At 33.4% G+C, this 25,464-nt stretch overlaps 4 protein-coding genes across 6 annotated transcripts; 2 read left to right on the top strand and 2 right to left on the bottom strand.

The window, feature by feature from the left end:
• Positions 1 to 710: 710 nt before the first annotated feature.
• On the top strand, positions 711 to 4,461 carry LOC103493975 (WRKY transcription factor 72A-like). Of its 3 annotated transcripts, none has more exons than XM_008454960.3 (5): positions 711 to 927; positions 1,775 to 1,861; positions 2,195 to 2,827; positions 3,120 to 3,233; positions 3,387 to 4,461. In XM_008454960.3, the coding sequence occupies exons 1-5, from the start codon at positions 820 to 822 to the stop codon at positions 4,278 to 4,280; spliced, it is 1,836 nt and encodes a 611-aa protein (XP_008453182.1). In that variant the 5' UTR covers positions 711 to 819; the 3' UTR covers positions 4,281 to 4,461. The 3 variants fall into 3 exon arrangements, with proteins under 3 accessions (XP_008453182.1, XP_008453184.1, XP_008453183.1); XM_008454962.3 differs by having other exon boundaries at positions 782 to 927; positions 3,466 to 3,698; XM_008454961.3 differs by lacking the exon at positions 1,775 to 1,861 and having other exon boundaries at positions 782 to 927.
• A 1,255-nt stretch (positions 4,462 to 5,716) lies between these two features.
• Positions 5,717 to 8,969, bottom strand: LOC103493976 (uncharacterized). The gene is made up of 6 exons (XM_008454963.3): positions 8,365 to 8,969; positions 8,153 to 8,273; positions 6,930 to 7,275; positions 6,345 to 6,804; positions 6,209 to 6,264; positions 5,717 to 6,072 (listed from the first exon to the last, which is right to left on the bottom strand). The coding sequence occupies exons 1-6, from the start codon at positions 8,405 to 8,407 to the stop codon at positions 6,025 to 6,027; spliced, it is 1,074 nt and encodes a 357-aa protein (XP_008453185.1). The 5' UTR covers positions 8,408 to 8,969; the 3' UTR covers positions 5,717 to 6,024.
• Positions 8,970 to 9,119: 150 nt separating this feature from the next.
• Positions 9,120 to 14,593, bottom strand: LOC103493977 (ABC transporter A family member 2). Its single transcript, XM_008454964.3, has 16 exons — positions 14,148 to 14,593; positions 13,272 to 13,503; positions 12,995 to 13,164; positions 12,718 to 12,903; positions 12,495 to 12,590; positions 12,211 to 12,411; positions 11,946 to 12,105; positions 11,622 to 11,857; positions 11,248 to 11,365; positions 11,082 to 11,158; positions 10,902 to 10,991; positions 10,638 to 10,781; positions 10,245 to 10,553; positions 10,072 to 10,152; positions 9,761 to 9,940; positions 9,120 to 9,596 (listed from the first exon to the last, which is right to left on the bottom strand). Exons 1-16 carry the CDS (start codon positions 14,514 to 14,516, stop codon positions 9,321 to 9,323), a joined length of 2,925 nt encoding a protein of 974 aa, XP_008453186.2. The 5' UTR covers positions 14,517 to 14,593; the 3' UTR covers positions 9,120 to 9,320.
• A 3,952-nt stretch (positions 14,594 to 18,545) lies between these two features.
• Positions 18,546 to 24,146, top strand: LOC103493982 (ABC transporter A family member 7-like). The gene is made up of 18 exons (XM_008454970.3): positions 18,546 to 18,822; positions 19,027 to 19,408; positions 19,509 to 19,588; positions 19,698 to 19,842; positions 20,137 to 20,256; positions 20,359 to 20,483; positions 20,710 to 20,868; positions 21,037 to 21,199; positions 21,285 to 21,410; positions 21,517 to 21,600; positions 21,720 to 22,081; positions 22,276 to 22,476; positions 22,558 to 22,667; positions 22,757 to 22,841; positions 22,946 to 23,074; positions 23,166 to 23,271; positions 23,398 to 23,486; positions 23,639 to 24,146. Exons 1-18 carry the CDS (start codon positions 18,745 to 18,747, stop codon positions 23,936 to 23,938), a joined length of 2,844 nt encoding a protein of 947 aa, XP_008453192.2. The 5' UTR covers positions 18,546 to 18,744; the 3' UTR covers positions 23,939 to 24,146.
• Positions 24,147 to 25,464: the final 1,318 nt, after the last annotated feature.

Below are 25,464 nucleotides of genomic sequence, written 5' to 3'. Positions count from 1 at the left end.
TCAAAATGGATTATGATTTTGAATTCTAAGTTAACGAAAGTGATGAATACAATTGGAAAATACAAAGGTTTTGTTTTTTTAGAATAAGGTCAAAATCATAGACCAACAATGAGAAGTGTTCTTTTTTTTTTTTTTTCTTTTTTGGCAAAGACTCAAATGTTTTGACCTTTAAAATAACCCAAAGCAATAAAATTAATCAATGTGACCCATGGTAGCACACGGCAGCTGTGCCTTAAACTTTGACCTTTCAACCAATCCCCATGTGACATTTATTAAATTAACATCAAAAAACCCTTTAATTAATTACCAACACCTTCTATATATATATATATATATATATATATATACATACATATATATATGTATATGTATGTATGTATACATAAATAAATCCTCTCTTCCTCCGGCCATTGCGCCATAACCCACTCTCTAATGAAAATAAACGAAGTGAAAATTGAAAAGAAGAAATTTATAATGCTAAGTTATGCAGAAGCTTGAGAGAGTTTGGATTTGTGTTTTTGGATATAAGAGAGAAAATTAATTTTAATTAAGAGTTGAATCTGATAGTCTTTTTTTTTTTTTAATTTCAATTTTAATTTAATTATATATATATATATATATATATATATATATATATATATATATATATATATATAAAATACTTTTCTTAGAAACAAAGGAGAGAGGGGATCAAAGAGTGGTCAAACACTGCTGCTTAATTCTATCTCTTTTGATCTATAAATTTGTATTATAATTATTGAAGAGAAGTTTTTGAAGAGAGAGAGAGAGAGAGAGAGAGGAAGAAAGAGGGTAGTTTTCATGGAGGCTCAACAAGCTTTGGCAACCATTGATGATGATAGAGTTCAATCAACTGGAGAAGGAAATGACGAAGCTTCTCCCAACTCTAAACAACGTATTCATCTTAAGGTAAATTTATATTTACTATGTTTTTCTTGTGTGTATATATGACACAGTCATGGATTAGGATCCAACCTTCCATGCACTTTCACAATGAAGATCATGCTAAATTACAAAAAAAATTCAAGAAACTTTGTTGGAGTTCTGTTGTTGTTTTTTAAATTTCTTGATGATGATTTTAACGGGTTTTTTTTTTTTTTTCCAATCGAAGTTTCTTCATGTTTTTTAGTTGAAAATATCATTTTTTAAAACGTTTTCTATGGAAATTAGGAATTTTTTTGTGTTTTTATTTTCCTGGTATGAAATGGCATATTTTACTTTGTGAAGATCAATTTAGCTGTTCTTAAATTTTTCATCAATTTTTTCCAAACGTTAAAATCGAACCAATCTGACAGCAAATTAAACAAATAAATAAATACGTGGACCTATTCAAAATGTATTCATAGTTGATCAATTTGTCTGTATTACAATAATTGGGTTCAATTTGTTGTTAATTAACCCCAACTTTCAAGTGATATTATTCCATAAAATTAAACACACATATTCAATTTCAATCCCAAATTGGCTAGCTCTTTAATTATAGTTATTCAACTTTAGTTTAATTGATGAAGATGTATTAAGCATATATACAATTCTATCATAAATTATCGCCTTGGACTAGTTGAGGTAAGTTCAAGTTCGCATCTCGATTAAAACCTTTCGGGTTGACTGATAGCAAAAGATCATAAACCCTAGCTAGCTGGATTTTTCATTCTCTTTTAATTATACTGTGTGTATTGTCATATTGTTTGAATTTTCTTCTTTTGTGTACTTAGTTAATAGGAAAGTGGGGTTAATGAATTGGATATATATATAGGTCGTCACTTCTATGGGTGACTTGGAAAAGCCCTTCATGGAAACTCTTTCAGTACCATCAGCTTCTAATTCAACTTGGAAGGAAGAGGTATAATTAACAACAAACTTAATTAATTTTTAGCTTTTTGGCTAATTATAAATAAATCTCATGCATGTCATAATTGTATATATCAATGTGGAAAAGTATATAAATAATGGGGGGGGTTGTCTTTGTAGTTTATTTGTATAATTAAGTTAATACTAATATATAGTATTGTTTAAGCTTTAATTTGTTAATTTGATTTTTTTAAGCATATAAATACGGATGTGAATTGTACCTCCAACCTCAAAGAAAGAAAGAAAGAAGTGTACGCTAATTAAAAGTTAAGCACATGCATGTGTTGAATGTTGTGATATTAACGATGTAAATGTGTATATACAGGATGATGAGCAACATCATCAACATCATGAAGAAAGAATGAAAAGGACGAAAGTTGAAATGAGGGAAGTAAAGGAAGAAAACGAGAGGTTAAAGAAATATTTGGATGAGATAATGAAAGATTATGAGACATTGAAAAGGAAATTCCATGAGATTAAGTATAATCATGATCATGATCAAATTAGAGAAGATCATCAAGGCAAAAGATCAACACAAACAAGTGGAAGTACAATAAATAATATTAATAACAATGATGATGATGATCATCATCATCAAGTTGAAGCTGAAGTTGATGACATGGTTTCACTCACATTAGGATCATCAAGATTCTCAACCCATCATCAAAACAAGAACACTTCTTCTTCTTCTTCTTCCTTCTCTCTAACTAATAAGATCTTAGATCTCAAACAAGATTATGTTATTCAAACCCCATCAATTATTGATCACAATATTCATAGTCCAACCCATAGTGAACCTAAAGATCAGGAAGAAGCCGGACAGACGACTTGGCCCCCGAGTAAAATGTCGAAACCTGGCGGTTTGCCCTCACCTGCTATCGGAGAAGATGAAGTTTCTCCACAGAATCCTCCTAAGAAAGCTAGGGTTTGTGTTAGAGCTCGATGTGATACTCCAACGGTTAGTTACTGCATGTATTTATATAACTTTTAATTTACTTTTACTAATACTTAAGAGAGAGAATCATTCCTTTTAACCTCGAGCTAAGTTGATAGTACAAGCTTTTGCATGTACCAATCGAGAGATATACTTATGTTGACATACAATATATATATATATATATATTAGAAAAATACTAAAAATGATTTGAAATGAAACAAATGAGAATGAAATGACGATATCATAATATAAAATTTAAAAAGGTAGTTTTAGATTAAAGAACGATTGATAATATAAAATGATGATATGATAGATGAACGATGGATGTCAATGGAGAAAATATGGACAAAAGATAGCAAAAGGAAATCCATGCCCTAGAGCTTATTATCGATGCACCGGTGCACCCACTTGTCCCGTTAGGAAACAGGTATTTTTTTTTTTTAATTATCATCATTAAGTTTGGTGGAATATTATTACTGATCATGTTAATTAATTTAATTTGATCATGTTTTGCATGTAAATTAATATTAATTAATATCATTTCATACATTATATATATATATATACATATATTCTTCAGGTACAAAGGAGTGTTGATGATATTTCCATACTAATAACAACCTATGAAGGAACTCACAACCATCCTCTACCTGTTTCAGCCATGGCCATGGCTTCCACCACCTCCGCTGCCGCTTCGATGCTCCTCTCGGGCCCTTCCTCCTCCTCCTCTACCTCCTCCCAACCTGGCCTAAACCATTCATGTACCGCTGCTGCGACCGCCGTGAATCTTCATGGAATGAACATGTATCTCTCTAACAACACCAGTTCAAAGCAATTCTATTTGCCAAACTCTTCAATGCTATCTTCTTCTCTAAACCATCCCACAATCACTTTAGATCTCACTTCAAATCCTCCTTCAACTTCCTCCTCTTCTCCTTTCCACAAAATTCCTTTAGTTAATAATAATAATAATTATAATAATTATCCCCCAAAATATCCCTTCACAAATCTTGATTTTGCCTCTTCACAACCCAATTTCATGTCTTGGAATAATAATAATAATAATAATGCTTATGGTAATATTACCAAAAATAGTAATGCAATAATAGGAATGGGATCAGATTTTGCTAATAAACAACTTCCTCTTCATACTAACATCTACCAAGCTTATCTTCAACAAATTTCTAAATCTTCAATGACTCCGCCGCAACCGGCTCTACCGTCAGATACGATAGCAGCAGCAACTAAGGCAATTACATCGGACCCGAGTTTCCAATCGGCATTGGCGGCTGCGTTGAGCTCGATTATCGGAGGCGGGGAGACGGGTCCGAGTGTTTCTAGCTTAGTTGTTGGAGGAGGAGGAGGAGGACAAGGAAGTATGGGGTTTGAGGCTGCAGCTAAGTCATTAACATGCTCTACTTCTAAGAGTACTCCTTCTTCATCTCCTGGGGACAGTAGAGATAATGGGAAGTGAAAAGTTTGTGTGGATGATGAATTTTATATTTAGATCGAACAACTTGAGATTTTTGTAAATAACCCATCAAAAGATTAAGGGTTCTTTCTTTCTTTCTTTCTTTCTCCTTTTGATCTTATCAAGAAATGTTCATATATATACAGAACAAATTTTGTTATGTGAATTGATCAATTGATTTTCATTCTTCTTTTGTTTATTTCTTCTTAGGAAAATTGGTAAGAATGTGTTAGTTGATGATTTTTTTAAGACTAGTTTTTCTATAATCTTTTTAACTTGTTCACCTTTTTAATATCAAGATGTATTACCGACATATTCCTATAAAAAGTGCTTAAGTTTGATGGGTGGACTGTCTGCATCTTCTACTTTCCATTATACAGATGGGTCGTTCTTAGAAGAAGTGTTCAAAGCTGTGGATTTCCCCATTCCTTGTTTGGTCAAACAATTTATGACCAATCTCAAAATCGAAAGATATTATTTTTATACCATATTGACTCTTTATATTATAGGCTCTAAGAGTTGACGGATCTTCAAATTTCACAACTCCAATCTTACCTTAAAAACACAAGGATTGAACTTCAAACGAGAAATTTCATTTAAACAAACAAAAAATTGGATTTTTTTTTTTAAAATCAAATTTTCTTTAAGCATTTCCACCACCTTCTCCTGCGAGAGATCAACCATGTTATTACGAGGGGAAAAAAGAGACAAAAATGGAATTTTAAATCAGATTTTAAAAATCAACTTTCAAAAAGCTTTTTCAGATTTTTTTTTTAAAATTAAAAATAATAATAATAATCAACACAATCAATCCCTATAGCAAATTTTGGTAACCAAAATTTAGACGTTGAAGTCAAAAGACTATTTGAAAATTAAATATTTGAAATTACATTGAATCAAAAATTGTATATTAAGAAAGAAAAAGGAATTTTTAAACATTAAAAAGAAAGAAAAAAAAACATCAAAATATTAGTTGAAAAATAAATTGGATGATATAAAAGAAAGGCTTTGTTTGAAGACACTTTTCTGGTCCTCTGGCTATACCCATTTTCAAATAATTCACACTTTGACATCAACTTCATCTTCATTTTCTAATTTCAACAACTTTATGTCGGTCAGACTGTTCATTTATTTGAAGGTGTGTTAGAGATTGTATTAAAATTTCCTTCACTCACTAGTGTATTGATGTTTTCTTAGTTTTCGAGATAATTTGTGACTACGTTGACTTGTATATGTTATCTGGTGCACAAAATACCCAAGCATGGAGAAGTCAAAGTCCAAGAGGTGCATTTCTAGTAAAACAAGTTGAAATATCTATGTTAGATTTTCCAAGTTGTCAGTGAAATATAATGAAAGGGTTTATAAATTAGATATTAGAATAAAGTTCAATGTCACATTTTCTTAGGATGAGTATCTGAAATGATAAAAATGCATAAGTATGTATAAGAGAAAGTTGATTTATAAATTCAAAGCTGAAACACTTTGAAAAACAATGAATCAACTATCATAAATTTCAATACAATTGATAGTAATACCTCACTGTATAATGTATTTAGCAACAGAGGAACTGACTTACAAACTATTATGTTTTATGACAAAGAAGAAAGCACACACCACAGGTTGACACTTTCAATCCATCACTTAAACTCACTCCTGTACTCGAAAGAAATCACCCACTTCAAAACCCCACACAAATATTACAATAACCAAAACAGGAACAAAACAATAAAATTCCCATCAGTTATCTTCACATCACTAACTGTTCTGTTGAAATCACTTCAATTTGGGGAGCCTCCTGTAAGAACAAGAGAAAAAAAAAAAAAAAAAAAAAAAGAGGCAAGAGTTCATCAATAATTTAAAATGATGTAGGAGCAAATTGGATTTTGAAGATGTTGAGGTCTTTAAGGTTAAAAGAAAACGAATCGCTATACCAAATTTTCTTTGTTTGATTGCACAGAATCTTCTTCAGGACTCCTGCTAGCTGGAGCTGCAGATAAATATAGAATTGCAGTTATGTTAAATTGTTGCAAATTTTTGTGGTAATTAAAATCATTTTCTTTTACCCACCCTTCTCGCTGGGCTGTTTCTTTGCTTGTTTCTTGGTTTTTTCCCTTCCTTGAATGGGTTCTTGCTTGTTTGGCTTATGGGGTTTCTTCAAAGATTTTTTCGTCGTCTCTGAAGTTGAATTTGGGGCTGCATTTTTGTTCCAAGTTCCTCTATTTCTTGGTGTTGTAGTGAGATTTCTCTGATTGACCTCAGTGACTGGGGTAGTTTTGGCGACATCGGCGTTTAAGGATTTTGGTTTAAGCTTCCTAGGCTCTACTGAGGATGAAGAGCTATGAACTTCATCATCTGAAGACCTTGTTCCCACTTCAGGTCCCTGGGTAATGGATTCAGAGACCTGTAGTTGCTCTGTTTCTTGTGCGGAATTGTAGTTTTCTAGCAAATCTTTCACCGTTTGTTCACTTTCATCAAGGTTGCAACGATTAATATAGGATTTGAGTTCATCACGCATCCGATGAAGAGGCTGGTTTTAGTAAAGGATTAACGTTAGAAACACTTTTCATAATTACTAGATGAGCCAACTACATTACTCTGAAAATTGTAGACTCAAACAGAGCAAGAAAAATTTAAGAAAAAGAGTATTATTACCTTGCACCCTGCCTCCAATGCAAGTTTAAAGAATCCAAGCGACACTGAATGCTTAGAAGCAGCTTCAGAGAGCTTGATCTGCGATAGCCAATATGATGTAGAAGACAAAAGGTGGAATGTTTTCTTGCTTGACCGTGAAAAGTCAGAAACAGGTGTGTCACTTTTCCCCTGGCTCCTAGCAGTTCTCCGGACCTCTGATATTGGTGTGATGTTGCCAACTAATTTTCGAGCTGGGCTTACATTTTTTGTTGGTATAGACAGCCTTCTTGGTGGTTTAGCGGACTTGTCCTTGGCAGATAGGTCAAGGACTCCAACACTCTTGCTCACACTAGACACAGATCTTCCCCTGAATTTTCCAACCAAATGTCAATCAATTTCAAGTTCTATGCAATTTCCAATGTACATCTCCGATAAAATACCTTGGGTTGACCCAAGAAGAAAGGAAACCTTTACTGGGAAATGAGCATTCAAATTGAAGCATTCTCATATTAGTGAACATACCACAGCAACAATTATTCAAAAGTAAAGCAAATAGAATTATTGAGAATGCAATCAAAGTCTCACATTAGTCAGATGATGGCGTGATCAAGGACAACTATCACCAATGGGATAAAACATTTATCAAAAACAAAACAAAGAGATTTATGCTTAAAGTGGATAATATCATACTATCATGGAGATTAGTGGAGTATCGTAAGAGGTTGGTAGTTGGTTGTTCCTAACATCATCAACACGAAGGAATGAGCAAGAACAAAACTTTTCTATTAAACCAACCGAGAGGGGATTGAAATGATGACTTAACCATTTATCAGATAAGGAAAGTAAACAACAAGACTATAATAGTGATATTTGTTAGAAAAATCATGCTTCGTCAATCAGATCATATCTTAATTCAGGTTTAGCAGATTACCGTAAAGTTACATTCCTAAATCTTCGAAAAAGTTACACGTTGTTTCAACTCATTAGAACCTTACACTTCTCTCTCTCAATCTCTTTCAGCGTTTCCTAACTCTAAAAAGAAAAAAAACGATGAGGTATTACAATTAGGAACCGTAAACTTCCTCCATTGCTAATGATGATAGTATTAATCAAACATGATCGACCAAAATTATAGGAAACAAAGTAAATTCATTTAATACCTGATGATCCACCAAAACCCCCAACAAAATATCAAATCAATTATCAAATGAAAGAGAAATATCCTCAAAACAAGGAGCCAGTACCTCTTTGAGGCAGAAGAAGGAGGATTCGACAATTCAGGAGCAGGAGCAGGAAGCTTCTCGTCTTTAGATTTAGTCCCCGAACGTAAAGCATAGCGCTGAAGCTTGGGTCTCGCTGAGTTACCTAACTCATCCAAACCACCAAAAATCAGGCAAGAAAAATGAAAAGTAGAAATATTTAGAAAGGCGAATTGAACAAAAAAAAAAAATCAAACCAGGAAATGGAGTAGATTGCTGGTCCTTGATGGATTCTTCCATGGCTCTCTCCCCCGCTCCGATTGAAAACGACAATTTTTATTGACAAATTTGTTGCGCTCAGTGGAGCTCTTCCAATGGGGGATTTTATACTCAAATTTTCAATATTATAAAAAAAGAAAGAAAAGAAAAAAAAAAAGAATTAGGCGGGAAAGTATGGAAACTGTCAAAAATGATTTAGTAATTTACTCGCGCTGTATGAACGACACGTGTAAATATCTGATTTGGTGTGAATAAGCGCTTGTTTGTGAAGCGTTAATGACGACACGTGGAGGATTAAGAGAGGGATTTATAATTTCCAACCGAAATAGAATGGACGGTGGTGATGAAGGAAGGGAAAGTTTTTGAACGGCTACCTGATGCCTGCCCCACCGTGGCTTGTCGTGATGGCTTAAAGAGAGAAAGGTCAAGAAAAAAATACGCTCACAATTTCGAATTTCAAATTTAAATTTGTAAGCCGTTGAGATTAGGAAAGGAACAACCGTGCTTTTGCGGTTGATGTGAAGAAGATTCGGTTTGTCTAATGGGCCTCCTTCTCTGGGCTGGACTGACATCATGGGCCGATGGGTCCTCAGGTGGTGGCCCAGGTTGAATTTGTATTAGAATTTTGTCCATGGAGATAAAAACCATTTACTTCTAAAAGGAATATAGATTTATATAGTGTTTAAGAATGTACGTGAAACAGAACTCAAAAGCCACAATCAATAAAATAGTATTTGAACAAAAGAATATACTACATATATATATATATATATATAAATTATCTATGAAATGGTACGGTGAATACTATTTATTCATACAACTCTAAAGAATCAAGCTCAAAAATTTCTACATCAAAATTAAACATTCAATAATGATACCTAAATTTTGAAAATATACAATGCAAAAGGTGGAAGTAGGAGAAAGAGCAGTAGATTCAATTGTAAGCAGTGACTTGTCCAGGTTCATACACAATACCATAAACTGGACCTCTCTGTCCAAGACGGCTTCTTTGTGAAGCTGATCTCAAAGAGAGGGTTCTCAGAGAAGGCAGTGGGTGCACGTTAGGCGGCACCGGCATTTCGTCGGAGTGACCAGATATGCATAGAGTACCTGAATCATCTTGTTCCCAGTAAACTTCTACCATAACTCCGCTTGGATTCTCAGCGGTCTCTGTTCCTGGAATTCCCACAAATCTTGCTCCTACTGGTATCTGTAGTGTCATAGTTTTGAATGCCATCAGGGGAAAAAGAGGCAGCTTTCATAGAATCATTTATTTGGGAAGGCAGCACAAAATAATGTAATTAAAAGGCAAAGACATTGACAAAACCAACCAAAACAAGCCAAGTTTTTTTCCCTGGTAGACTTTAGTTTTACCTCAAGAGTTTCGCCAGATGCCATTAGAGTCAGTGACACCATGGTTCCATCAGCTGCAGCACTTTCCAACTCTGCCTGTTTTGCAATGTTCAAGAAAACTTCTTCAAGGGTAGTAAGACTGAGTTGGACATCCGATATTCCAAGCTCTCCCTTTCTCTCCTCAAGTTCATCAAAGAATTTCTGATCCACCATCATAAATTGTAAGTACTAAGCAAATGCAATTGAAACAGGTCAGCAACTAATAGGCTTAACTCACAAAATTTTCATAACAAATTAAACAAATTTTTTAGAGTAGAAGTCAAAGTGATTACCGTCAGAAGCTTTTCTCTGTCATGAGGGATGATGTAAGTTAGAAAAGATTTATGCTCTTCCTTGGGTAGAATATCCAAGCGCTATCATCATGGAAATGGGAGGACTTCAGTTAAAAATTAAACATATATATACTATAGAGAGATTTAAGACCGGTTTAGTTTACTGCACATACAGATTTGAAAAACTGCTTAATTTCTTCATAGCCGGCAGAGGTATTCGGTACCCCATTAAGAGACGGGGTCTGTCTGCCTTTGCGATCGGCAAAACTAACATTTGCGACAAAGCCAGCACCAAATTTTGACTTCAACCTGATTGAGGTTCCAATGCAACGGAGCCTTCCCTTTGCCATGATTCCAATGCGGTCACTTAAGATGTCAGCTTCTTCCATTGAATGTGTTGTTAAAAGAATGGCACGTCCTTTCTTTGCACCCTCTATGATATCCCAAACGTGCCTCCTTGTTATTGGATCCATTCCAGTTGTCTGCATTTAAGTTTAGAAAGCTTTTAGTTTCTGCAAACATCATCACAGTTATCTCCATGGGTAATGATATTCGAATATGCATACCGGTTCATCTAAGATAACCAACTTTGGATCACCAATAAGAGCTATGGCAACACTTAACCGACGTTTCATTCCCCCACTGTAACTCCCTGCTCTTGTCTTTGCAGACTGAGTGAGTTTTACTTCTTCCAGTGACTTCTCCGCAAGCTATTTGATTAAATACACAACCATCCTTAGAGGAGAATATTGAAACCATCTTTAAATTTATGTATGCAACTGTAAGGTATTACTGGTATGATATAACAGTACTTATTGATAATTACATACCGATTGTATCGAAGATGGTGGTAGACCTTTTATTGTTGCAAAAAGATGGAGGTGTTCTTGCCCAGACAAGACTTCCCATAGTATATCAAACTGAGGAATGCACAAAATTCAAACAAACATAAATTTGTTCAGAGAGAGAATTTGTAGGAAAAAGTTGAGAAATTTTGCAAGATAAATCACCTGGGGACAGACACCAATAATTTTCCGAATGTTTGCCATGCCAACAGAGTCACGAACAGAATTTCCATATATTAATGCTGTTAGGTAGTATGTGGCTCAATAAATAGTTCGCTTTAATCCAGAGATATTATGTCCAAAAAATAAAATTTAGTTGAGATCACATTACCATCTCCACCAGTCACTGGTGTAATCCCTGTCAAACAACTGATTGATGTGGTTTTCCCAGCACCATTTGGTCCAAGAAGACAAAATAGTTGATCCTTCGCAAAGTTCACCCACAAGCCCTGAAATTTATTTTCAGTTATTATATTATTGTGACATTCCAACGGGGCAGTTATAAGTTTCATGTTAATATGATGATGCATATGGTAATAGAAATTTATATGTGTTGTTGTAACCACATCATATAGGTGAATTCGTAGCCAAAACTTCGAACCAGAAGCAAAAGAATACAAACACATCTTGCAACATATTTTAAGATGATTCTTTCATATGTTTAGTCTTCAGACACTCAACTAAGAAGTTGTAAGAGTTATTTACCCTGACAGCGTGATAAGGAGAGGTTTTCTTGCATTTACAGCAGCAACCTAATGTGAACTTCCAAACTCCAGGATATGTTTTTGCTAGGCCACGTATTTGAACCGCAACATTTGGATCCACTATTCCATCTGAAAGTTGTTGTTTTACTGTGTTTTCCTCTTCAAGAACATCTTCATCATCTGGAGTAATAGGCTCCAATACTGGAAGTGAACCCAAGCAACTGCAGATTCCACCCTCTATGGAAACAAAATTTCTAGTTTAAACATATTTGAACTCAAGGAGAAAGCCACGAGTAGAAAACTAGTGGTTGCAAAATTTCACTACCTTCAACTTTACTTCCTCCTTTCCCTGTCCAATATCCTGGCCTCAAAAAGTAAAAGGCTGACTTTCTCACACCAGCGGCATTTGGAATGATGTTGTCGAAGTAGATGGCCAAGAAAAACCATAAGAAGAATGTTCCCACAAGCCATAAATAAATACCATTCTGCCAGAATCAGAAATCCAAAAAAAAAGTGTCATCAATGTCTTGTTTCGTCTAGTATCAGTCCACGGTCTAATCAATTGATTTAGCATTAAATTGATGACATACTATAGTTATGACACAATCAGGATCATTTGGGGCACACTCCTTGCGACTACTCCAGCTGATTCCGGGATCACCTGGGGTGGAAGTGGCATCGGAGAGGAAAGAAAGAGCTTTTGCAAGAAGATTAGGCGGGAACAAGGACCAGATGACTTGGAGAGATTTTGAGAAGGTTTTTGAATAAGGAAATCCAAATTGAGTAACAAGCTGTATAGAAAAATATGATCAGCCATCGTGAAATACTGAAGCCATTTAGTATTTATATAGAATTTGTGCAAACGCATCATTACCTGAGTGAGGAATCCAACAATAAATATGGAGAAGCCTACAGTAGTAGATGAAGACGACTTGCTTATAAAGGCTGATAACATAAAAGCAAATCCAACCTAACGTAAAAATTAGTGGAAGATGTCATAAATCATTAACTTTGTGGTAATTGCAAGAAGATGTAAGATTAGAAAAAAAGAAGAAGAAGAATGAATTCAAGGACAAAGAGCCACTTCAAAAACATACCATATTGAGTTGGAAGAGAAAGAAGACAAGAAACACGACCGCAAAATTGTTTTTAGAGAAAAAATCAAACTGAAACATCATTCCAAATAGAACTGTGAAAATTGATGCAATAAGTGTGATAATTCCTTCCCATGTGAGCCATGATAGCCAATATGCAGTATCAAACAGACCCATCATCGTCATTGCCTGAACATAAGTTGAGAGGGAAAGGTGATGTTAAATTCTAAGAGAAAATTAAGGCTATGTTAAATGATGATAAACATTCCGAAACACAGACCTGGCGAAGTTTAAGCTCTTTTTCTGTGATCAAGGAACTAATTTGAAGCACAAAGCCAAACATAGCAATGGCTAGGAAGAATGTTGGCCCAACAGTATTCACTGCAGAGAAATTGTTCACTGGAGGGTGTGCAAATTCCATGAAGTTGACAACCCAGCTAAAGTTGGGATCTGAATAGAAAAAAATACAGAGAAATGTTAGTCTCTCTCTCAGACTATTATTCTAAGGAAGTGTCAAAAGTACAGAAATATGTGGATTCGTAACTTAAGCTTATTACCCCCAATCAAAGATCGAGCTATCTCGCGCTCTGCCGCTATCTGGAGTGGAATTTGAAATTTAAATGTGGGGTCTTCGTACTGTCCTCTCCTTGCCACACCAGTAGAATTAGTTTGTATACCGTAACTAATCACAGTCCCATTTCTTTCAGTGAAATGCAAGGCCCCAGGGCAAGTCATAGGGTTGTTAAAAAGCCATTTATCAACTTCAGCAGGTGTACCAAAAGATAGAACCTATCATTTGGCCATGTAGAAAAAAGTCAATCAAAAGGTAGAACCTATCACTTTGCCACAAAAATTGCATAGAAAATTGTAAAATTAAATATTAATTTTTTTTCAAGTCATTATAGGCATGTTTCCAAGTATCACGGAAAAGTTCAAAATCACTCCCAAACATCCCCGATTCAAATTCCCATTTTCAGCAGATGGTATAACTATTTTCAGATGCCGGAAAAAACCATATGACATTGAGTTAGGAAGTTCCTTTCTCGTTGATTCCGTACTATAAATCAAACAAATCTATATTTTCGAAAACAAGTTAAAAGGTCGTCTCTCATTCACAATCCCAGCGCCAATTTCAGCTAATGGAATCATCACGACAGTTTATTTGTGTGATTATTGTATTAAGACAATTGTACTCCCAAGAAGGAAGCAGGGCATCATGAGATAAACTGTACGACTTCTTCGCATTTTATAAGGATTATAATCAGCATATTCCCGAAACCCCCAATTTTCATTAATCCCATGCGTCCAAACTACGGAAAATAATCAAGCGAAGATCCCAAAACAAAACTCGCAATTAAAAATCCAATTGATCAACGATAACAGTAGGCTTAGTCAAAAGTAAATTATAAGAACTCGAAATTTCAAACACAAACCTTACTCGCCGGAATCGATCGGCCTGGATTTTTAGCCATAATAGCGCTGACAATGCTGCGAACCTTGGGGCTGGAACCACCACTATACACAAAATCATAACAAGGAAGCTTAATGAAATACTTGTCCTCACAAGGTGGAATGGAGGGGTTAGGCTGAAGTTCAGGATTAGGAACATCATTCAAAGCAGTGGAGGAGCTATAACGAGATTCAATGGCTTTCTGAATGCAGAAAATGAGGAAAATGAAAAAAAGAGAGGAAAATAGATGAAGAACGGTAGCTCTCTTGTTCCGCCATGAAAGTAAGAAATTCTTCCTCAATAATGCTTGGTATTGTTGAAGAAGAAGCGGAAATCCGCTTCTTAATTCCATGAATAGTTTAGTTTAAGCTTTTGCTTTGGATTTGTAAATATTACGAAGTTATCGAATCAAGGAAGCTGATGAAATTCAGTTATAAATTGGTTTTGGTCTTTCTTTAAATTATATATATAGAGAGGTTGACGAAGGAAAGATGAATAGGGTTTCAAAATTGGGGCTGGAATTTATTAGATTTACGAAATTTGCCATTAGGTTTTTCTTTTTGGGGATATGTCAAATTTTGACCAAAGAATGAATCTTCCTCGAGAAAAACAAATAGCAAAATTTGGAGGCAACTTCTTCGATTTTGTTTTGACCCTTACGTGTCTAAAAACTAAACCCAAGAAAAAGAAAATTAGTATTTACCTTAGACTGTTAAAACAAAAACGTTATTTGTGTTCACCAACTTATTTTGGGTTAATCGCTAACTTAAGATGGTATTAAAGTAAAAATCTTATGTATCAAATCAATTGGAGTGATTAAAAAAAAAAAAAAAAACAGCTCATAACACTTTTTTTTTTAATATTACGAATATGACAAAGTAATTAAAGATATCAAAAGACTATCAGAGAGTTCAACGCTACTTTTGCAATTTAAAAAATGTAGTGACATGGATCCTATTATCGTAAATGTTTTTGCTATTTTTGAAAACGACCATTTTTCTTATTCTAAAGTGCTCAATATATTAAATTTTGGTGTAATCCAAAATTTTCATTTGGATTTTCCTTTTAATAAAATTAAGTATGTTTCATGTTATGCTCAGCTTGGAAACCCTAATATGAATTTCCAACATTTCTTTTTCTTTCTTGATTTAAAAGGTTTTTTTTTTTTCTACAACAATCATGAGGAAGAGAAATCGGATCTCTTAAATGAAAGGTCGAGCTAGAAATTATGGTTAAGTTAGGAAATTTGGGGTATGTTTTAGAATAGTTTTATTTATATTAGGGAGAGGAAAATGTGTGGATGGAATTTAGAATGCTTAATTAGTTTATTTAAAATTATAAACCATGTGTTTTTGAAAACTTTGAAACCTTTACTCAAAACCATTGGTAGGGGTTAATATAGGAAAAGAAATAGTGAGGTGGAGAAATGGGGAAGGGCAATCAAGTAATTTCGTAGAATATAACACATGTGCGGCACGTGCACCACGAATTCCGTTTTGACTAATGAAACTTTGAGATTTCGCGCGGCGTTCTTATTGGCTTTCGCATTTTCATTAAACTAATGTCAACCAACGAACGGTAGGGCGGGAAAAAGCACTTGCTTGTGAAACAAGAAATGTATATCATATGATGGAATGAAGCCGTTGAATTTAGCGGTATTTGGTCCCTAACGTTTTAAAATATTTTATATTCGACCTTCATTGAAGTCGAGAGTGAGTATTTAATGCAAAAAAGAAAAAGTTAGAATTATGATATTTTGAAACCTTAAGAATTGATAGACAATAATTTAAAACATAAGGACCAAATGAAAATTGGATCGAAAATCTAGGGAATAAAAAGAACTTTTCTTCTTCTCCTTAATTTTTAAAATGATAATCGTCATATGATTTAATTATGTCTTTGCTACTTAATTTAACATTTTAGTTTATGTTATTATGGACTTGGGATCGAATCTGAGTTGAGAGTTATTAAAGTTTGGAGTTAGAAAGTTAATTATATTTGAAATGCAAAGTTGTGATAAAATATAGAGTTGTTATTCAATAAATGTGCAAACATCAATATTGTGCAGCATTGACATTAGTGAAGTTGTACTGTTTTTTACGATAAAATAAAAATTTAGTTTTCATGTAAAAAAAAACCTTCCATCCTAAATTGATAAAGTGGTAACCAACGAACCATGGTTTAACTAAAGTAAACGACATAGTTTACAATAACAAAAGTCAACTAAGCTAATTACAAAAGTAATTATCTAATCCTTTGATAATAGTATTAAGCAAGTGAACAATAAATGCTGATAAAACACTCATTTTTACATAAAATATTGAATTGCAACAGAGACCTATAAAAAAAAAATGTCCCTTCAAGCTTGAAAAACATTTTGGTCTCTATCGACGTAGAAAATACATCTAGTTAATCAACAATCATGTTTAACGAAAATTAACTTATATCGCTAATTATGGAAGGTGATCAAACCTTATGAATTTCTCTTTTAATATATATATATATATATATATATATATATATATATATATATATATATATATATATATATATATTAAAAGAGAAATTCATAAGGTTTGATCACCTTCCATAATTACACTCTATAAAACATATAACAAAGCGGTAAAATACTTACACTCTATAAAACATTTCCAAAATCGAAAAAAAATCTACAAGATGACCACAGAAAATGCCAAAAATGACCTGTCAACTAGTTTAGTACTTGTTTAAATATTTGGTACACGATTATTTAGATTTGGCTATTATTTAGCATGTCATTAGATTTGGTACGATCGTTTAGTTTGGCTAGAAGATTTTTTAAACAAATTCTTTTAGATTTGTTTACATTTGTATCTGATCCGCCAATCTAAACGACTTTTTAGGATTCTTTGTTAGATTTGGTTTTTTTTTTACATGATCGTTTGGTTACCCAAATTTTCGTTCTTTTTCCAATAAAAAAGTTTGAAAAAAATAGATCTTTCATATATGATGAACCAAATAACAGAGAAAAAAATAAAAAAAAAATGGAAAAACATATTTGAAATATTTAAAAAATGACTAACTTTATAGATTTTGTTATACGGGTCGTAAATATTGTACAATTTTATTATATTTATAAAAAATTTCCTTTCTTATATTTTGATTATCATATAGGAAACGGTGGATTATTGTAAGGCTTTCTACTTAAGTTTAAAATTGTAATTAAACTATATAATGATATTATATTGAATATAAACAATATTGGACTTTGTAAAAGACATTGACAAGTAATCATGAACTTACGATTATATTTTTGTTATCGTCTTCAATGATTAAAATTAAATTATACAATGAAGTCTTGGCCATGGTGTATTATGACCAAATCCACCATTAATTTATATTGCTAAAATTTGCTTTCATATATTAATCAACTTTAAGTCATTCTTTTCAACCTTATGTGCTCACCCACTTTAATTTAATTTAATTTATTTCACTCTTTCATTATTATAAACATCAATATAGTTTGAATCAATCTCACCTCTCTAAATGTCATCAACTTTAAAATATGTTTTAATTATTTCCTTTACTATAATGAAGAATAGTATAAAATTTTGAAATTTCGTTTATATTTCCATTCAATTATATGATATCTTTTGGACACTTGCACACATTTAATTCAAACATTACGAAGTAACATAGTAACTTACTTTATTATAATGTTTATATTTGATTAGTTTGATATTAGAATGGAGTTTTTGTAAACCTACCTTTTTCATTTTTAATTTAATATTTGTATATGACAAATCAGTTTTAATAAACTAATTATTTTAAAATAAGCAAAATATCCCTATGTGTCTACGTCTACGTATTTCTTTGGAGAAAAGTATATATACACATACCCATTTGGCCAAAATAAGATATAACCGATTAGGTATCCTTTTCGCCTTGGAAAAAAAGAAAAATAGCATTATGAAGTTTCCGGTTAAGTTTCAAATTTATAATAATTTGATCCCGATGTAAGAAAAATCATCAAAATAAACTTTATATTTGGTTAATATATTGATTTTTTTAACTAATTAGTTTACATATTTTAAATTGAAAATGCATTACACATACTATACTATGGTTAGAAAGTGTTATTTTTTGAATGCATTTCTTCCCTATGGGAAAGGATGAAGGTTTTCAAAGACGCGTGAGGGATATTTTGGTAAATTCACCAAAGGGTAGTTTCGGTAGAGCGTATAAAAGCTACATAGTCTAGCCCGTCGGAAAAATACCATTTTCGAGAATCTTACGAAGAGTGGGGGTAGGATAGTAATTTGAGGTTTATCTTTGACTTTGACTACAAAGGACATATAAGTGAAGATCGTTTGATCAGTTGTCTGGAAAGAGAACTAGCGAAACGAGTTGCAAGAAGAATGGTGATTGACAATTAAAGAAAAAAGAAACAATAAAAGCTCTGGTTTTTAGTTTTTAGTTTTTTTTTTTTTTTTTTTTTTTTTTTTTTTTTCGTTTGGGAAATTTGAAATTGAGTTGAATTGTTAGAAAGACGAGATTTTTGTATTTTGGTTGCTGAAGTTCCTTGGTTTTTTTGGTTAATAATGGCGGATCATTCTGTTGGTCCAGCCAGTTTCTGGACTCAAGCTAATGCTCTACTCAGAAAGAATTTGACTTATCAGGTCTTTTTCAAATCTCTTTATCTCATTTCTGTTCTTGATTTCTTTATGAAACCTATTGAGCTAAGATTCTGTGATTTGGGGTTTCATTTTTATGCCCTTTAATCCCAGTTTGAATCTGTTTGTTGATTCTCAAGCTTCAATTTTTATGTGATGGGTGTTCAGCAAAGTAACTTTTTTTTTTTTTTTTTTACTTGTGCTCTTTAGAAACGCAACATGAATGCGAATGTTCGGCTCATTTTGTTCCCTTTCCTCTTGTGTTTGTTGCTTGTACTCATTCAATCATTGGTTGACAATGAATTGGACAAGCCCAAATTCAGATGTGGTTGTTCTTGTATTGATACTAATGGAGATGGTCGGTGTGAGGAAGTTTGTGGAGTTCAATTTTCAACTTTGGATCAAGCTTCAAGTTGTCCAATTGAAAGCCCGCCTGAATGGCCTCCTTTGTTGCAAATGCCAGCTCCTGAGTTTCGAGCTGTTAGAACTAATTTCAATCCATTTAACGACTTACCAGATGAATCGTGTAGGCGGACTGGGACATGTCCTGCAACTGTACTATTCACTGGAACTAATAAAACTCTTGGAGAAAGTATGTTCATGTATCTCTCTTTTGCGTATACCATTGATTTTGTTGTTGATTTTGTTCATTTCTTCATGGGTGCTCAAATTTAGTCTCTTTGTTTGGCTAGTTCTGGCTGGAAGCATGTTCACAAATTCATTCAATCTGAATTCCAACAATGTTTCTGATGGTATAGCTTTTAATGTGGTGGTAAGTAGTTAATTACTTTCCTTCTCTTCGTATGACAGTAGTTTGTGTAGTCTGTATTTCATATCTTGAACTGGTGAAGCTCAACCATTTAAGTATTTCAAATTCCCAGGGCTCGAGCTCGATGACTGAAAATAACAATTTTCTGGAGCCTGCTTTTGCTTCAGACCTTCCGTTGTATAATGTGCAACTTCAGTGCACAAGAAACTCTTCTCTGACTGTTCCTTTTCCTGTATTATCAGTTGCAAAGGCTCAAGGCAAGAGCTTTTTCTCATTATTTTAGAATTATTTCTCAATTTTCCTAGCATGGTTTGGTCAGGTTGTAGGAAAAAACAGAACTTGAAGAAAGCCGAATTCAAAGCCAGTGGATAATACTCATAAGCACTTAACTAGACACACTTATCGCTCCATACAATCACTTCTAATAATGGAGAAATTCAAACAGACATTTGCAGACATACAAAAAATAAATTAAGAAGAAAAGGAAGTGCTATTGATATGATCCTAATGTATTCAATGTTCTTTGTCTTTTTTTTCTTTTTTGAGCGTAGAGATTAGATGTGTTCAAGGCTTACATTTGTGGCGCAACACTGCTTCTGAGGTCAATGATGAGTTGTATAAGGGATTTCATAAAGGAAATTCAGAGGGGAAGGTTAATGAAATCCTTGCAGGTTGATTTACTTGTTACCTATTGGAACATTTGATATGCTAGCTTCTTTTTTTATTTTCCTTTGGGTGTTATGTTGGAAATAACAGTTTTGTTCTTTTTACAGGTTTTGATTTCTTAAACTCAAATGCAAATAACTTTAATGTGACCGTTTGGTACAATTCAAGTTTTAAAAATGACTCTGGAAATGCTTCTCCGGCATTATTGCGTATTCCACGCTCGGTGAATTTGGTAGGCTAGTCTATAATTTCTTTTCCCTGTGTGTATCTTATTTATAGACATTCTTTACGTTTTGTTTTGGAGATCAGAGCCTAGAATTTTGAGTTACTAAATCTGGGGTCTTTACCATGATTGTTCAGCTGACATTAGTCGATATTACTTGGCATTTCATCCATGACTTTCAGATATACTTGTCAATTTCTTTTTCCTAAAACAAATTCTTGTGATTGTTTCACAGGCAACCAATGCCTACCTCAAACATTTGCAAGGACCAGGTACAGAAATTCCTTTTGAGTTCGTCAAAGAAATGCCAAAGGCAGCATCGAAGCTCAGGCTTGATCTATCTTCTTTGCTTGGCACTCTTTTCTTTACTTGGGTCGTTCTGCAGCTTTTCCCTGTAAGATCATTTGTATTCTGGTTGAGATGACTTAAGATGCATGTCCTTAATAGAATTCCTTTAACCATCACCCTTTAATCTTAAGATTTTATAAATGTTTGAAATATTTTTCTTTATGTTACTGTTATCCTTTCAATTCTTCAAGATGACTATGCTTGTTTGATTCAGGTTGTATTGCAATCACTGGTTTATGAGAAACAACAGAAGCTGAGAATCATGATGAAAATGCATGGCCTTGGTGATGGGCCTTATTGGTTGATTTCTTATGCATATTTCCTTACAATATCCGCCATCTACGTGCTATGTTTTGTGATATTTGGCTCAGTTATTGGTAACATCTTTCTTCTTTCTCTACTCTTTAGAGCATTATTTTGTTGCTGATTTTCTATCTGCTTAGTATCTTCATATTCTTGCAGGGTTGAAATTTTTCAGATTGAACGACTACAGCATTCAATTCGTGTTTTATTTGCTCTACATAAACTTGCAAATTTCTTTGGCTTTTCTAACTGCAGCATGGTTTTCAAATGTCAAGACTGCTGCAGGTATACACTTCAATCCTATAATGGTTAATACATATTTACTTTACCCGTATAATTTACAAGGAAACTATACTTACCTCTATTTTCTTTTCTGCATTAAATATCATAGTCATTGCTTACATACTCGTATTCGGAACGGGGCTTTTAGGCGGCTTCCTTTTTCAGTTTTTCCTTGAAGACCCATCATTTCCAAGTAAGCTGATTTTTGTGATGGTTATTCATCAATATTTTGATTTAATATCTTGTTAAAACGCTTGCTTTCTGTCTGCCAGTTTGATAAACTTATCCATAAACTCATTTTCTGCTATGTAGATGCCTGGATTATTGTATTGGAGTTATTCCCTGGTTTTGCTTTGTATCGTGGATTATACGAGTTTGCACAGTATTCCTTCAATGGAAACTTTATGGGGACTGACGGAATGCGTTGGGGGAACTTGAGTGACAAATCTAATGGGATGCGAGATGTCATGATTATCATGGTTGTGGAGTGGTTGTTGGTATTTTTGGTTGCATATTATGTAGATCAAATTTCATCCTCTGGTGGTGGGAAAAGTCCTCTGTTTTTCTTGAGAAGGTTTCAGAAAAAGGCTGCCGCGTCTTTTCGGTTGCCAAGTTTACGGAAGCAAGGATCTAAAGTATTTGTTCAGATGGAAAAGCCTGATGTGATTCAAGAGGTAAAACAAGAATCCTTGGTCGCGAATTGATGAACTAATTCAGTTTCAAATTACAATCATAAGGTCAAGGACTAACATGTTGATCTAGTTGCTCTAATTGATCGATTGCTTAAATCTTATACTGTACATGATTTTGGTTTTGAAGAGTAAAGTTTGCTCATAGCATTAACAAAAAATCTGTTTTGTTTCCATAGAGGGAGAAGGTCGAACAGTTACTACTTGAGCCAGATGCGAGTCATGCCATCCTGTGTGACAACCTCAAAAAGGTCTATCCAGGAAGAGATGGAAATCCTGAGAAGTTTGCTGTAAAAGGGTTATCTCTTGCTGTTCCTCGAGGGGAGTGCTTCGGCATGCTCGGTCCCAATGGTGCAGGAAAGACCTCATTTATCAGTATGGTAAGATTAAATCTTCAAGTGATCACAAAACACTTCATATCACAGATTTTTCTGTACTCATTATAGCTTGGTTTAGTGTAGATGATTGGCCTTACAAAGCCAAGTGCTGGTGCAGCTTATGTCCAAGGTATGGATATCCGGCACGATATGGATAGGATATATACCAGCATGGGAGTATGTCCACAGCACGAGTAAGAATGAAGTCTCGTCTGGTCTGCATTTTCATCTCAAGATTCAACCTTGAATAAGAGTTCTCATTCTTTTTTGTTCAATTATGCAGCCTGCTATGGGAACAACTCACAGGAAGAGAGCATCTACTCTTCTACGGAAGACTGAAGAATCTACGGGGTTCCGCACTAACTGAAGTAAGAGACTACACTCTTATTTCACAGTGATCCTCAGTTAAAAGATCAAGAGGATCTTGAATAGCTTGTTGATGATTGTTCTTAACTTTATTGTATTGCTCCAGGCAGTGGAAGAGTCTTTAAAGGGTGTCAATCTATATCATGGAGGAATTGCAGATAAACAAGCTGGGAAGTACAGTGGGGGTATGAAAAGGAGGCTTAGTGTTGCTATTTCACTAATCGGAGACCCCAAAGTAAGTTCATGTTCTTGTAACCTGATCTATCTAATCTTCTGAAAACTTTTTTTTGTTCATTTGTTAGTCCTAATATTGCTGTTTTATCAAGGTCGTTTACATGGATGAGCCAAGCACTGGACTTGATCCAGCTTCAAGAAACAGTTTATGGAACGTTGTGAAGCATGCTAAGCAAGATCGAGCTATAATTCTTACCAGTACCTTTCTTCTCTCCATCAATGAAACTCAATTTATCATCAATATTGTTTATAGAATGAGATTTTTCTTGTCAACCGTCCTTTAAATGCTGATATTGACTAAAGCTCATTTTCCTCTATTATCAGCACATTCCATGGAGGAGGCCGAAGTCCTCTGCGACCGATTAGGAATCTTTGTCGATGGTAGCTTACAGTGCATAGGAAATCCTAAAGAGGTACTTGAATTATTAACTTTTCATTTTCTGAACACTAACTCTTCGCATTTACCTTTACATTTGTTGGAACGTCTTGAATCCTTTCTGCAATCTATATTATTTGATATACGGTCACTTTCTTGAGAATAATAACTTGAATTATTCTTATACAGCTCAAAGGTAGATATGGAGGATCTTATGTATTCACAATGACTACATCTGAAAATCACGATGTCGACGTCGAGAACATGGTGAAGAATCTCTCTCCCAATGCTAGCAAGATCTACCACATCTCAGGAACACAAAAGTTCGAACTTCCAAAACAGGAGGTCCGAATAGGTGACGTATTTCAAGCAGTGGAGAATGCAAAGAGTAGGTTCACAGTCTTTGCTTGGGGGCTTGCTGACACAACATTGGAGGATGTGTTCATTAAGGTTGCTCGAGGAGCCCAAGCATCCATTGATCTTTCATGATCCTTATTTCTCACAAAATTTTCATTCCACTGTTACTTTTTCTGCCATTTGAATCTCTATATGTTTGAATCTAATGTCACTTTTTTCTTTGATAATTTACATGTATATATATATATATATATATATACACTTCATATGATTATAATACACATTCATAATTATTTACATTTTTGTAAATTTTGATTGTTTGTAGAAATATTGTTGGTTATACAACATGGATGCAATAAAATATCAGTTTAGTTCTATTAAATGTATCATTTTTCTTTTGTATTTAGTTCTAATAGAACTCACATGGGTTAAAGTTAAATTATAAGTTTTAATTAGTCCCTTAACTATATGACTCTATTTATTGGTTTAAAATGTCATTAACCTAATTAGATATTTTTCTTCATAGAAAATGATTAGGATTTTATTAATTACAAAAGTGAATATATATATATATATATATATATATTGGAGAAAAGCTAGTTCAACTCTTTATCATTTTCAATATTTTGATTATTTTTCAGAAGATTAAAATTTTTTGATTCACCTCCTCCATTTTAATCGATTAAACAAAACTTAAATAGAATCTTAGATATTATCATATCGGAACATTGAAGCCAATAAAGAATATATATATATATATATATATATATATATATATATATATATATATATATATTCTTAAAAAAATCATATCTCAAGTTCTTATAACAACAATTTATTTGATTCTCTTACTCCATTTAATCAATTAAACAACACTTGAATAGATTTTTTTTTTCAAAGAAAAAAAAAACTTAAATAGAATCTTAGATATTATATTCAATTCTTTAATATCATATTGTAACATTTAAGCCGATAAAGAAACAAAAAAAAAAAATGTCGGGAAACTTTTGTAAATGTAACAAAACATAAAACGAGCCGTGTAACAAATTCAAAAGTTAATCATTTTTTAAATATTACAGGTTGATAGTGTAACACATTCGAAAAATAGTCATTTTTTAAATATTACAGGTTTGTCCTTTCATCTTTCATCTCTTCCTGGGGATTCTTTTTTTTCATCTTTCTCCTGCTATTTCATCTTTTTTTTTTTAATTTATGTCGTTTAATCTTTCCACACCAAAATCTAAAAGATCGTGTATAAATAAATCTTGTAAAAGATTGTATAAATAATCTTGGAAAAAAAATTGGAGTAGTATGTAATCTTGGAAAAAAAAATTATCGTAACCAAATGTAATAAAGAAAAAAAGGTAAATGACGGAAAGAATTAAAAAAATTGCATACCAAATTTAAAAGAAAAATCATTTAGATATCTAAACGATCGAGTATAAGTTGGTGTTGTTGACCGGGCATTTGTGGTATTTTACACGGGTTTTCGGAAGTGTTTAAATATTTTGCTTTTTTTTATATATTTTTTAAAAGAACCCAAATATGTGTGTATATAGGGTCTTCTAGTAAAATATTTATTTCATACAACAATTTCGAAAACGGAAGAAGCTCACATGTCGTCTATGGAAAATACCAAAGCCACGTGGAAATACCAA

The sequence above is a fragment of the Cucumis melo genome, chromosome 2 (assembly GCF_025177605.1).
Source record: "Cucumis melo cultivar AY chromosome 2, USDA_Cmelo_AY_1.0, whole genome shotgun sequence".
Classification (NCBI taxonomy): Eukaryota; Viridiplantae; Streptophyta; class Magnoliopsida; order Cucurbitales; family Cucurbitaceae; genus Cucumis; species Cucumis melo.
Note: the sequence above shows the minus strand (reverse complement) of the source record. Positions and strands in the feature narration are given on the sequence as shown.